A 14,696-nucleotide genomic window follows, 5' to 3' on the forward strand; every position below is an offset into this window, starting at 1 on the left:
AATACACATTCTTTTTTTTACATTCTTTTCCATTATGGTTTATCATAGGATATTAATATAGTTCCCTGTGCTATACAGTAGGGCCTTGTTGTTTATCCATCCTATATATACTAGTTTGCATCTGCTAACCCCAGCCTCCCACTCCATCCCTCCCCCAACCCCTGCCCCCCGTGCAGCCACCAGTCTGTTCTCTATGTCTGTGAGTCTGTTTCTGTTTCATAGGCAGGTTCATTTGTGTCATATTTTAGATTCCACATATAAGTGATATCATATGGTATTTGTCTTTCTCTTTCTGGCTTAATTCACTTAGTATGATAATCTCTAGTTGCATCCACGTTGCTGCAAAGGGCATTATTTCGTTCTTTTTTACAGCTGAGTACTATTCCATTGTATATATGTGCCACATCTTTACCCATTCATCTGTTGATGGACATTTAGGTTGTTTCCATGTCTTGGCTATTGTAAATAGTGCTGCTGTGAACATAGGGGTGCGTGTATATCTTTTTTGAATTATAGTTTTGTCTGGATATATGCCCAGGAGTGGGATTGCTGGATCCTATGGTAATTCTATTTTTAGTTTTCTGAGGAACCTCCATACTGTTTTCCATAGTGACTGCACCAACTTACATTCCCACCAACAGTGTAGGAGGGTTCCCTTTTCTCCACACCCTCTCCAGCATTTGTTACTTGTAGACTTTTTAATGATGGCCATTCTGACCAGCGTGAAGTGGTAGCTTATTGTAGTTTTGATGTGCATTTCTCTAATAATTAGCGATGTTGAGCATCTTTTCATGTGCCTCTTGGCCATCTGTATGTCTTCTTTGAAGAAATGTCTATTTAGGTCCTCTGCCCATTTTTCGATTGGGTTGTTTTTTTGCTGTTGAGTTATATGAGCTGTTTGTATATTTTGGAAATTAAGCCCTTGTCGGTTGCATCATTTGCAAATATTTTCTACCATTCTGGTTTTTTGCTTTGTCTTTCTGGGTTTTTTTGGCTGTTTTGTCTTGTTTTATTATTCAAGTGTTTTTCGTAGTTGAGGAATCACGTACATACAATGAAGTGCCCAGATCTTAAATGTATAGTTGGACCAGTTTTGACAAATGCACACACCATGTAGTACACACCCCATCGGTATATGGAGTGTTTTCATCACCCCCTAAAGTTCCCTTCTGCCCCTTCCCAGTCAGTCCCCTGATCTGATTCCAAAAACAACCAGTGATCCATTTTCTGTAGATTTCCATCAACATAGATTTGCCTGTTCTAGAACTTAATATAAATGAAATTATGTAGTGTATATATTCTTGTGTCAGCTTCTTTTACATAGCATTTCATAAAAACTCATCTGTGTTATGTGTATCAGTCTGATCCCTTTTATTACTGAGTAATATTCCACTGTATTAATATACTATGGTTTTTTCAATCCATTTTCTTGTTTAAAGATACATGCTATTTCCAGTTTTGGCTAATATGAATAGAGCTGCTATGAACACTTCTTGTACAAGACTTTTGTTAACGTGTTTTCATTTCTCTTGGATAAAAATATCTAGGAATTGCAAGCTCATATAATAGATGTGCATTTTAACTTTTAAGAAATTAACAGCTTTCAATCATTGGGCTTTTCATCATTGGGCGACACACTCCCTATTTCATAGATTTTTTTGTAAGGAATAAATTAAATAATGTATGTAAAGAGCCTAGTGTACTGCTTAGCACAGGTAAAGACTTGTTAGCTGTTAATATATTTATTCTCCCTAGCCGATAACATCCAGATCGCTCGTTCTTGAGTGCTAGGCCTGTATATCCATCATCTGCCTGCTCGTATAGCATCAGAACTCAGCTGTCCCACAGGCAGCTTCGACTCGGCTTGTACCAAATTGAACTCTTCTCCACAGTCTCCATCCCCAAACTGGTTCTCCTCTCACGTGCCCCGTTAGGGTGAATCCTCTCAGTTGCCCAGTCCCCTCCCCTCCTCACACATCTAACAGATCCCCCAGGCCTGTTGATTCTGCGGCCTTAATAGCTCTTCATGTGTCCATTTCTCTCCATTCCGCACTGTTGCTCCCTCAGTTCTGACCTTCAGGAGCCGTCTCCCGGCTCGCTACTGCAGCCTTGTAACAGAGGCCCAGACCCCCAGTTCAGTGCCTGCATTGCAACCAGAGGGGTCTGTCCACAGTACAAACATGATCCTGTCACCATCTAGTTACAACCATAGGGCTTCCCAAGATAAAGTCTCAACCCCTCATATTCCTTTCAAGGCCTTCGTGCTCCAGTTTCATCTCCTCCCTCCTTCCGTAAGCTTGGCCCCCGCTCCCTAGATTTCTTCTCATACCTGATCTTTTGCTTAGCGGCCTTTGCCCAGGCTGCTTATTCTACATAGAGTAGATACCCTTCCCTCCCCTACCTCATCCTACCCCACCCCTTTCACCTAGCAAACACCCATCAGGACTCAGCCACCGTGTTTCGAAGTTCTCAGAAGCATTCTCTGCCACCACGCTCCTTTCCCCTTGAGTCGGGTAAGTGCCCTACCCCTTCCCCCTTGTGCTCCGGCGCTCGGTCCTTACCCCTAGTGTGGGTCTCGTGGCACAGTGTGGCCTGATACCCACCTCGCCCTGACCCTAAACTGAGCTCTCAGAGGACAGGGACCACTTTGTGCTCATCCTAACGTCCCTAGCAACTAGAACACAGCAGGGCAGGTACTCGGAAAACGTCTGGGAAATGGAATAATTGTACTGGTGGTGGTAGAGAGTGGACTGAATCTGCTGCTGGACCTGCTGGGATGTGTGATCAGGGAGCGAAACCAGCAGCGTGTGGAATTGCTGGCTTCTTACCCGTTTGTCTTGTCCTCACAGCCTGATGAAAATTCACTGGATTTTTCCTCTTGTATGCTACGGCCCGGGATTAAAAACGCTCAGGAGCTTGCTTGTGGGGTGTGCCTTTTAAACGTGGACTCCAGGAGCCGGGTAAGTCACCTGCCTTCCCCCGTCCCCTGCACGGTCTGCTTCCCTGACTGACCCAGGAGGCAGCCCCATCTGGCCCTTCTCGGCAAGGTCTGTGACCGGAGGCGGGGAGTTTATCAAGCCCTGAAATCTGACCACAGAAGCAGACACGTTCTTTCAAAGGGGCAGCGGGGGGAGCTGTCGAGGGGTGGAGGCAGCTCCTGCCTTTCTAAGGAGCGGGCTTGTTGGCACGTGCCTGCCCACCCTCTGCACAGTGGGGTGGCAAGGAGAAAAGGTTAAACCTGTAAGGACTCGTTTGGAGGCCAGAGGCCCTGTTCTGGGAATTTTGTTGACCTTATGGTTTCAACGTTATTTCAGAAAGAAGAGAAGCCTGCAGAAGAACATCCTAAAAAAGTATGAACCAGTTACGCGTTATCTTAGCGTCTCCATCTTAATTTTGAGTGTGGAAGGCAAATTCGATGATTCCACTGTCACCCTGAGCTGTTCCAATCATGGATCCTTTGCTGAGTCCTTTTCGTTCCCATAGTGTTTGATTCGGTCAACTAACATGTCCGTGCGGGTCCACTTCCGTCTCGTTTGCATGCTTGTGGCTCATAGTTGGCTTCTGGTGTTGCGGTTATTTTTCTCTGGGATGAACAGGGTAACACAAAGAGCAGCTTCTGGAAGACGAAGTGGTAGTGACACACAGAATGAGATCTGAGAGCTTCAGGACTTGGCCGTTAGCAGACAAAAACAAATTGTTTGGGTTTTAGAGCTTTATTTATTTGTTTACTTGCTGAGCTTTACAAAACACCCCAGGAAGTGATTGAGGTTAGGGCTGGCTGACTGTAACTTACCGGTAAGCAGTATTCATCTGGAAATCATTCTGCTGTGTTTAACATCTTTATTTTTTACAAATCCTATACCTATTTGGACTTTTTAATGATGTCAGTTTGGTTATCAGCTCCGAATGGCATTAGACCCTAACTAAGAGTCTTTAATCTTTCATTTGCTTTCATGATAGGACTGTAATCAGCCTCAGAAACTTAAGGGATGGCGTGTTATAGCCAAATGCCAGCCTCAGGGAAGGGCTGCTTTCTTCACAGAGAGATCAAAATGATCCCCAGCCTGTGGCTGTTTTCGTCCTGTGGCTGTCAGGACCCCTGCCAACCCCCACAGCCTCTGTCTGCCTTTTCTAGGAACGATTTGGCCTCCTTTTGCTGAAACTGGGTTTAACAGTAAAGATTTTTTTATACCTTTAATTAGCGGCAAAAAACTTTATCGCTTGAATTCCTGTAGCCACCTGCTCAGCTTTTGTGTGTGCGCCAGTTTGGCCTCAGCCTGTGAGCTGGAGAGGGGTCTGCGCCGGACGCTGGGCAGTGCCCAGGTGTGGAGGGAGCCTGACTGGCCCCCCATGTCTGTTTCCTCCCGGCAGGCGTTCAACTCGGACACGGACAGCTTCAAGCTGGCGTATGGGGGACACCAGTATCATGCCAGCTGTGCCAACTTCTGGATCAACTGTGTCGAACCGAAACCTCCCGGCCTTGTCCTGCCTGATTTGCTCTGAAGTCTCCTGAGAGCTCCTCTGGGAAGTACTGGCTGGGTTTGTTTGTTTTCCATCACACCCCTTGGGGTGACAGGGACCAATAAACAGAATGCGAATGCTGCAGAGCTCCCCCCGCCGCCATCAGTCTACGTGAAGAAATCCTCAGGAGGTGGCACGGGAGGAAGAAATCCTCAGGAGGTGGCGCGGGAGGAAGAAATCCTCAGGAGGTGGCGTGGGAGGAGGTGCTGCAGAAGTTCCCAGTCTTTCCCACCGACCACCTTTGCCCCCAGGTTCCCTCGGCCAGTCTTTGGGATTCGGGGTAAAACTGCTCTACCCAAACTGCACTGGAAGTTTGCTAACTTATCTCTAGTTCTCTTAAGATGTTTTAAAACATGGACCACAATTTTCTTTATCTAAGGAATATTTGCTGCTGCAGTATTGAAACTGTGAAGAATTGACATTTGAAGAAAACTGGAGTTGGAAGGATGTTTTGAGCCAGTGTTTTGTGTGTATCTAGAACACCTACTGTTCTGTGAAGTAGAATGCATTTATCCGTATTTAGTTTGTTAATATCTGACATGAATAAAAAGGGGAAAATTGTGATTAAACTGATATTCTTTTTATAGAAAAAATGCTGCTTCTCTCCATTGGACAATGGCAGGTGGGTGAGGGCAGATTTACCAGCTTTACTGTCGCAACCGAACCAATTCTCTACTCTTTTCGTTCATTTCTAAGACTGTCAACTTTTAAGAAAACTTTCTGAAAACATGCCTGGGAACTTTGCAGTGAGAAGAACATTCATTTTGATAGAGGCCTGAATCTCGGGTATCGGGGTGAGTATTGTTGCCCTTAGGCGCCGTCACTGAAAGCCTTGTTTTACCTCACACACAGACTGTGAACGTGATATTTTTTTCAGATGAGATTTGCAAAGCCAGCTGAATGAAATCTCTTTGCAGAGGCCTCTAGCCAAACTTCCAGAAATGACTGCACAGGGACCAATACCGCAGTATCTGTGAGAGACTGGGAAATTAATTCAGGGTTAGAAGGTGGAGCTCCTGGTCTAGCGAGGAGAAAAGTAAGGTGTGTATTTGTGGTTAGAGGCATGTGACTTAGAAGTAAAGGCAGGAAATTGTTCAAAAACAGCACTGAGTTTTAGAAGGAAAAGGCTCATGCTCTCTGGTATAGGGAATTTTCTTTGCCACTTAAACTGAATGCATAAAATCCGGGGGAAAAAAGCCAAGTGGTTAAAGACTGTGTTATTCCTGGGAAGAACCCGCCAAACTAGGACACACGTTTCTCTCAATTGTTAATTATGTGCTTTGTGAAGAGATTTTGAATCTTGTGTGTTTCACTTTGTATGGCTTAAGCTCTCTGACCTAGACTTAGTTTTTATTTGTAAACTGGAACAGTTGGTTTCGTCTGTGTAATTGCTGCTTTACATAATTAATTAGATCATTTTCCCTCCTGAGGACAAAACTTGAGGAAATTCTGTTTTGTTCCACCTTACTACCTTTTACTTCCATCCGCTCCAAGAAAGGTAGACAACGTTTTCATTCCCGAGCTGTTGATGAGGCTTCGGCTTCACCTGGCTGCGCGCCAGAGTGCACAGAGAACTGTTGATGAGGTAAATCTGTTTTTCTCATTTGCTCCAGATGATACCATCTCCAGCTACTAATGACTGGGACTGCTGTCTCTGAACTGTTACCTTTGCCCTCCACAGAGCCAGTGGGTGTTAGTGACAACAAAAGTGGGCTGGTTTCTAGCAGGTTTTGCCTGAGGCCTCTGGGTTCCACTTTAGCCTGTGCAGCACCTAGGGTTTCAACATGGCACCAAAATTCAAGCAGCCTTCTAACTGGTCTTACACATTCCATGATAGACCATGATAACAAAATCTACCTTTGCGACAAGAAATGTCTCCCAGTTTGACAGAATTTACATTGCAGAGACATTTTTTGGAAATGCTATGTGGACTATTATTCTGTCACAGTGGTCCATACTGATGACATTTTAGAAAGTATGCTCACCTGTTAACTAGATTGGCTTCCATTTCTAGATATATTCCAGAATGCCTCAGATACAATTCGTAAGTATAATTACTGCTGACCTTACCAAGTATCATAGGTTTAGTCACTCCATGGGAGGTGCCAGGGGAAGATACAGCAGACATCAATAAAAAGCCTTTGGTATGAAGAGTATTCACTACTTTCAGTTATCTGTTTAGTACTGGAGATGTTTTATTAGATCCACCAATAAAGATCTGGGGAGTGTAGAATACCATTGCATTGATTTTCTTTATGCAGGTTTATTAAAATGAGTCAACACTGCATTCAGCTTCACCTCAGCGCTTGCTAGCCAAGAGCCCAGTGTCCTTGGAAACAGTAACCAAGGTTACTTACTTCCATACAGTGCATTGTGCAAGCTGCTTCACCCCCTTCTTGAGTGGCAGGCAGTAAGCACTGTTTTGGTGTTGTATTTTGCCTTTAAATTTTTTATGGCTTAGTGTGTAATTTTTGTCTGGACATGCTTGAGGTAGCAGCAGCACAGGGTGTATTAGGATATTATCCATGCTTTATTTTTCCTGTGGCTACTAGTTAGTTCATATAGGTTGCATATTTTAAATTATTTGAATATCTTTTGTGTGCATATGCATAATTCTTCGCTAATTTACAGATGCCTTCTACTTGCCTTTTATTTAATGACTAGCGTGTTCTTAAGCTTTGAAAAGATTATAGGGCCTTTATGTTATAGAAATCTGAAATGTTTGCTCTGCACTGGGGATCACTACAAAATATCCCGTCACACCTTGGAGGTCACGTACCTTCCTTCGTGACCTTTAGCTAATAAACTCCAACATTTAGATTGGAAAGGTGTTAGGCTTCCCAAGTGCTAAGTTACATCACAGTAGTGGCATTTGCCAGGATTTCTGCAGGAAATTTTTCTTAATTACCGAGAACATCTGTCACCAGGTGTTTTCTTACTATATTCAATTTGATTTTTGCACGTTTATCCAGAGACTACCAGACTTACTAGAATTTGCCTTCATACTGTAGAAGCCGTAGCCTCCAGCGAGAGTTTGTTTTTTCTGATTGATTTTTGATCATGTGCTGCTGAGGCATTTATGGGTTGCTCTGATTTCCCATAGAAACTATTAATTTCATTTTAATTTTCCTTCTAGACAGTAATGGTGCATGTTTATAAAAGTGGGCAAATTGTGTAAGATAAGAAAAGGTGGACTTTAGAGGGAAACCGTTGCCACAAACCAGGTAAAATCTGGAGGATATAATGTATACAAATATGCGGCCACTGGCATTATATGTAGGGCTTCTTGCCAAACAGACTGAAAATCTAGGAAATTTTTCTACAGATAAGCAAGGAAATGAAGTAAAACAAAGCCGTTGCTGGGACAAGCAGCTCCCCTATAAAAGTAAGGAGCAACCTGGTAACTCCCAGTGGTTTCCCAGGAGCGTGGAATAGAGAAGAGCTAATAGAAACTTCTACCAAGTCCCAACCAGTTTCTGGGGGCTTCCCTGGTGGTGCAGTGGTTAAGAATCCGCCTGCCAATGCAGGGGACATGGGTTCGAGCCTTGGTCCGGGAAGGTCCCACATGCCACGGAGCAACTAAGCCCGTGCACCACAACTACTGAGCCTGTGCTCCAGAGCCCACGTGCCTAGAGCCGGTGTGCCGCAACAAGAGAAGCCCGTGCACCACAACGAAGAGCAGCCCCCACAAGAGAAAGCCCACGAGCAGCAACAAGACCCAACGCAGCCAAAAATAAATGTTTTTAAAGTTGTTTTTATAAAAAAAAACAAAAAAAGTTTCTTTGATGGAGGACTCACTGCTTTGGTGCCCTCCAGTTCCCAAGAGAGAACTGAAAACTGTACCCTTTATTAGAGTGTATACTATGCTGTTTTCTACTATTCCAACACTGTGAATTATGTTTGTTAATATCTGCCCATCTGCAAGGATGGGCAACGCTGACATGATTCAAGTGGGATGTCTGGTTTAAGGAGCATTCATAATTATCACAGGAGCCATATTTTAATAGTTATTGGAGAGCATCTTTTTTCCCTCATCCACACACATACACACACCCTGAAATTCTTATTAGTAAAAATTCCAGTATGTTAAGCAGATATATTTATTAAAAATAATGCTAATATAGTCCTGGGGCACACTGATTCCAACAGGGTGTTTGCAGCAGATTTCAATATAATTACTTAACAGCTAAATAATAAAGGCTTTTTTTTTTAACTTACAGAGTCACTAAATAATTAACAGGGGGAAAGGAAAGAGGGCTGATCCAGTAGAGAGTGACACTGGTATCAATGTTCCCTAAGCATGTGTTTGGTCGGCAGCCTTGGGCAAAGCTTGTATCTAAAGGGTTAACCAGGGCCCAAAGTGATTTTTGCACTGAGCTCCTCCCATGATGCCAAAAGGCATGGGATTGAGAATAGAGCAGAACCAGTTTATTAAACTGTTCAAATTGTTAAAAATGATTAAAAGCCAGTTAAAGATTTTCATAAACACTATTCCAAAATGTTAGTTTTAAAAATGTCAGTAGCTGTGTAAGCATTCCCCTTACGCTCCTCCCCTCCCTCTCTCTCTCAAGATAGACATGAACACCCAGTGTAAAAAACACTTCAGGGAGAACCAAAAGTCAACCATTTGGAAAGAAAGGTGAAGAGGGGAGCAGACGCGTGCAGCAGATGCTGGTACTGCTCGAGGGGCTGCTGATGCAGGCTTTGGTGACTTATATCCCCCAGTAAGGCATCAGGTGTCGGGACTCCTTCTCGTAAACGTCTGGAACTACGCCATAAGGTGTCTGTACCATTTTAACTGTCGACTTCCCAAAGAGCTGGCGCTCGTAGTCTATCAGCTGCCTCCAGAAGCCCACGTTGGGCCTGATGATGGGCCTCCGGGCTTTCACCCAGGTGTACGCCTCCAGCAGGCACACGTTGTGGTATTTCATCAGGTACGCGATGCAGAGCGTGGCCGAGCGGCTGACCCCTGCAGCACAGTGCACCAAGGTGGCCCCGTGTTTCCTGCTCACGCTGTGGATCTTGTCGGCCACGGTGTCAAAGTATAGTCCAATGGGGGCATGAGGCATGTCAGCCAGAGGCACTTTAACATATTCAAACTGGGGCCAGTTGAAATTGGGGATCTCGATGGTAGCATTAACAATGCAGGTGATGCCACGAGCCTGGAGGAGGTGCCGGTTGGAGGCTACACTGCCTCTGCCCAGGAAGAGCGAGGAAGTGATTTGAGCGATGCCTCCTATGTCTCCCTCAGAAATCATCCGAGGGGCCATGAGAGTCCGTGGTAGCGTGCTGTGACCTCTGGAGCTCATGAAGACGCCAGCAATCACACTTGCATCATTGGAAGCAAGACCAGAGTGTTTTGTTTTCCTCCACCAAGGAACTGGAAATTACAGTCACTTTCCTGCAAAATACAGGTATATGTCAGTACTTTAAATGCTACTGATTCATCACAGCCTTCTGCAGTGTTTGTGGAATGGGAAGGTGAAAGTATTAGAAATGCTTATTGTCTATAATAGTGTGTTCTTTCCAGGACACAGACAAATCATTTTCATCGATTAACAGTTAGGAAAAGTAGTCTAAGATGCCAATATGCAAAAACCAATGTAAAAGCACTCTGGTGATTTTTTTTTTTTTTTTAAAGGCACTAAATAGAAAGTCATCCTATTTTAGGAAAAGTTAAAGACAGAAAGAAGCCCAGCTAATCCCTGAACAACAATCTTGCAGGGTCTTGCTCTTATTGAAGGGAGTGGTATTCCCTGGTAATCAGGAAGAAATCAGAACTTGTGATCCTTTCTGTGGCCATGTTCTTTCATATACTTCTTGCCTACCTCCACAGCTATATGATGGCCATATTTTCCTAAACCTAAATCTAGACATAGAGACAGTACATAGATTATACTTACAAAGTATAAAAACGATATCGCTTTAGGTAATACATCCAATACATGGCCTTTGTGGACTAAAGAGATACTTAATTGGATCAGTTACAGAAAAGCCAGGATATATGGTCACCTTAGCCCTTTATAATTTAAAAAATAGCTAACTCTATCATATTTGTGACATTTGAATACCTGTGCTATGTCATTTCCATGGAAACAATCCTAGGCAATTTGAAGGCCATGGTCTCAAAAATTCATTCGTCTAAGTTAATGAGCATTTTAGCTGACCTGACCCTGGGTGTGGCTAAATAACTTCACCTTCCTCAGCCAATTCTAAACTCCAAGATGTATCCCACTGGCTTAAGAGGTGTTGGAATTAAAATTTAACATTTGAACATCTATATTCTTTCATTAGTACAGTGGTGGTTATAAAAGACATTCAATATTATATAGTCTTTCATACCACTTTATAGACTGTGCCCTCTGAGAAGTGTGCCTATCCCCACCCAGGGTACTGTAGGGATGCCCACAGTGATTTCAGTTAGACAAGAACATCCCTGGTTCCACAGACTGGTGGTGCTGGGGCTACTCACTTGAGGAGTCTGATTACTCTGGAGTCCTGCGTCTGGAAGGTCCTAAGTGAGTGAGTGGTGATCAGAGTGGATGCAACTCAGATCTGCAGAAAGACAAAGAGGCAAGAATATGGTCACTCAGGAAGTTCAAAAGAATTCCTCCTGGGTTTTTACTACGAAATTGGGTTTGACTGGAATAAATCTAGGAAGTGGAAAGCATGTTAAATATAGCTCCATGTGCCTTTAAAGAATGTGCCAGTAAGAAGTATCAACCCAAGTCTCAGATTTTTGTTAATGACACATAACCCATGGTGTGAAAAATATTAAGTGCCGTTTTGGCCACAACCAAGATGAATTTGAGAGGAGATTCAGAGACTACAACATACTGAAATGTAAGGCTCTGCTCACGGGACCAGCAAGAGAGGCAGAGCAAGCTGGAATCTCTTCCCTGTGCCCACAGTCTACCTGGCAGTGTGGGACTGTGTGCAGCGTGCTAGATGCTACAGTGGGTGCAGCAGCCGGGCCAGGTGCCCGCAGCCAGCCAGCTTTGCGAAGAGCCGTGCTGCAGAAGTGGCTGCAGCTATGAACATCAACTACAGGAGGTGCTGGTGGTGGAGAGCAATTTGAAATTGCTTTCATTTTGTATTCTCTTCCAGGTTGGCCCTCTTATTTACTCATTTATGTAACAATATGAGCACCAATCAGTATCATTAAAAATGTGTTCCTAAAAAAAAAAAAAAAAATGTGTTCCTTCCCCAGTGGCATGCAAATGAATGAAATCAGAACACACCCTCACAAAATATAACTCGAAATGGCTTAAAGACTTAAATATAAGACATGACACCATAAAACTCCTAGAAGAGAACACAGACAAAAACATTCTCTGACATAAATTGTACCACTGTTCTCTTAGGTCAGTCTCCCAAGGCAACAGAAATCAAACGAAACCATAAACAAAACAACAACCTACAGACTGGGAGAAAATATTTGCCAATGATGCCACTGACAACGGCTTAATTTCCAGTATATACAAACGGCTTATACAACTCAACAAAAAAACAACACAATTGAAAAATGGGCAGAAGACCTAAACAGACTGCTCCAAAGAAATACAGACGGCCCGTAAGCACATGAAAAGATGCTCATCACTGCTAATTATTAGAGAAATGCAAATCAAAACGACAACAAGGTACCACCTCACATCAGTCAGAATGGCCATCATCAAAAAGTCTACAAATAACAAATGCTGGAGAGGGTGTGGAGAAAAGGGAACCCTCCTACACTGTTGGTGGGAATGTAAACTGGTGCAGCCACTATGGAGAACAGTGTGGAGGTTCCTCAAAAAACTGGAAATAGAGTTGCCATATGATCCAGCAATCCCACTCCTGGGCATATATCCAGACAAAACTATAATTTGAAAAGATACACACACCCTTATGTTCATAGCAGCACTATTTACAATAGCCAAGACATGGAAACAATCTAAATGTCTATCGACAGATGAATGCATAAAGATGTGGTACATATATACAGTGGAATACTACTCAGCCATAAAAAAGAATGAAATAATGCTATTTGCAGCAACATGGCTGGACCTAGAGATTCTCATTCTAAGCGAAGTCAGAAAGAGAAAGACAAATACCATATGATATCACTTATATGTGGAATCTAAAATACGACATAAATGAGCATATCTACGAAACAGACTTACAGACCTAGAGAACAGACTTGTGGTTGCCAAAGGTGGGTGGAGGGGAAGGATTGGGAGTTGGGGATTAGCAGATGAAAAGTATTATATACAGGATGGATAAACAATGAGGTCCTACTATATAGCACAGGGAACTATATTCAATATCCTGTGATAAACCATAATGGAAAAGAATATAAATAACTGGAAAAAAAAAGTGTTCCTCCCCCGTATGTCCCTCGGCCTTTCCCACATAACCACTGCACTTAAATTTTCATTTTTTTACATTTTTTACAGCTCTGTTGAGACATAGCTGACATACAATTTGATGTACAACTTGATGAGGTTTGACACATGTGTACACTCAAGACACCATGACCTCAAAATGATAAACATATCCGTCACCCCCAGAATTTCCTCGTGCTCCTTTATAATTCATCCCTCCCTCACCCTCTAGTCCCATTCCCAAGCAACCACTGATCTGCTTTCTGTCACTACAGTTTACATTTTCTAGACTTATAAAATGGAATCATACAATGTAGGGTTTTTCTGTTTGGTCTGGCTTTTCACTCAGCATAATTATTTTCACATTCATCCATGAAGCTGTGTCTATCAACAGGTCATTCCTTTTTATTGCTGACTAGTATTCCATTGTGCAGATACAACATGGTTTATCTCTTCACCTACTGATGGAAATGGGTCGTTTCTAGTTTTAGATTAGTACAAGTAAAGTTGATGTAAACACTCATGGGTAAGTGTGTGGACATATGCCTTCCTTTCTCTTGGTTAAATACCTAGGAGTGGAAGGGCTGAGCCCTATGACATGTGCATATTTAACATTTTTAAATAGTTTTTAAAAAATAGTTATAGCTTGCAACCTAAGAGGCAGGCTTCTAATTAAACACACATATAAGGGTCTACTGTAAGCCTCTCCAAAGACCTCACAGGGCAGGCACTGTCTTTGTGCTGTCCCTCTGCTGTGTTCCAGAGCACCAGTGTTTCTCGGAGAGTAGCTTCTATGTGTGTCTGGCGCCCTGGCTTTTGTGGCTGCCACCCAGGGGACACCTTTTGATCACCTAGCTCTGGGGACAAACACAGTTCTTGGCTGGCTACCAACCCTGGGGCACAACACAGACAGCCAACTGAAACACACCCTCAGTCTTTCTGTGAAAGAGGCCTATTTGCTTTTCCTGGAGCTTCAGCCTAAGGGGCCAGCTTCTGCTTTGGCACACTCTGGGGACAGAGGCCAGTGGACGCCATCTGCGCGTTCACCCTTTGCCTCACTCCACATCTCTGGTATCTTCCAGAAAGGAACTTGTATACTCATCTGGTATCCTGATTTTTGTCACTGCTGCCCAAGGGACACTTCTAGATCACCTGGCTCTGTTAGACAGTGGGACTTACTGCTAGTCATCCCACAAGACTGTATATTTACATACTTTAAAAGCTGGTGACTGAGACCCTTCCCTATCGAATACTGACAGGTCTGGGCCCACCTGCAACTACTGGAAGCCACTAAAAATAAAATAGTCTGTTTGGACAATCACAAAGGTTTGAGAGACAACCAAGATTAAGGCAGGGTTGAATGGTAAGATTCATCTCCTACACAAGGTCACTCCTCCAAGACTGGGAGAGGTGGCTCTTTTATCTAATGCACAGAAATCAACAGGGAGAGTCTAAAATTCAGATGAAAAAGTAGAGGAATATGCTCCAAATGAAAGAACAAGATAAAACCTCAGAAAAAGTCATTAATGAAATGGAGATAAGTGGTTTACCTGTTAAAAAGAGTTCAAAATCATGGTCATAAAGATGCTCACTTAACTCGAGAAAATAATGGATGAACACAGAACTTCAACAAAGAGACAGAAACTATAAGGAAGTATGAAAAAGAAGTCACAGAGCTGAAAAATACAATAGCTTAACTGAAAAATACACTAGAGGGGTTCAACAGCAGACTAGATGACAGCATAAAAAGGATCAGTGAACTTGAACACAGAGCAGTAAAACTCAAACCACTGGAGCAGTAAAAAGAAAAAA

General features: G+C 43.2%; 2 protein-coding genes across 21 annotated transcripts in view; one reads left to right on the forward strand and one right to left on the reverse strand.

Annotated features, from left to right (window-relative positions):
• The window catches only part of SYNRG (synergin gamma), a 98,136-nt gene extending 91,347 nt beyond the window's left edge, over positions 1 to 6,789 (forward strand). For 2 of the 18 annotated variants that reach the window (XM_057535744.1, XM_057535745.1), the window contains exons 21-24: positions 2,430 to 2,513; positions 2,850 to 2,960; positions 3,315 to 3,350; positions 4,372 to 6,784. In XM_057535744.1, the coding sequence (XP_057391727.1) occupies positions 2,430 to 2,513; positions 2,850 to 2,960; positions 3,315 to 3,350; positions 4,372 to 4,503 (363 nt within the window). In that variant the 3' untranslated portion in view covers positions 4,504 to 6,784. The other 16 variants (XM_057535749.1, XM_057535750.1, XM_057535741.1 and 13 more) reach the window with 14 other exon arrangements.
• Positions 6,790 to 8,603: 1,814 nt separating this feature from the next.
• The window catches only part of DUSP14 (dual specificity phosphatase 14), a 33,150-nt gene continuing 27,057 nt past the window's right edge, over positions 8,604 to 14,696 (reverse strand). For 2 of the 3 annotated variants that reach the window (XM_057536864.1, XM_007190232.3), the window contains exons 2-3: positions 10,994 to 11,076; positions 8,604 to 9,922 (exon numbers count right to left, since the gene is read on the reverse strand). In XM_057536864.1, coding sequence (XP_057392847.1) covers positions 9,234 to 9,830 — 597 coding nt within the window. In that variant the 5' untranslated portion in view covers positions 9,831 to 9,922; positions 10,994 to 11,076 and the 3' untranslated portion in view covers positions 8,604 to 9,233. The remainder of the gene's footprint in view (positions 9,923 to 10,993; positions 11,077 to 14,696) is intronic. The other variant, XM_057536865.1, reaches the window with a different exon arrangement.

Source organism: Balaenoptera acutorostrata, chromosome 20 (genome assembly GCF_949987535.1).
Source record: "Balaenoptera acutorostrata chromosome 20, mBalAcu1.1, whole genome shotgun sequence".
In the NCBI taxonomy this organism is placed as follows: domain Eukaryota; kingdom Metazoa; phylum Chordata; class Mammalia; order Artiodactyla; family Balaenopteridae; genus Balaenoptera; species Balaenoptera acutorostrata.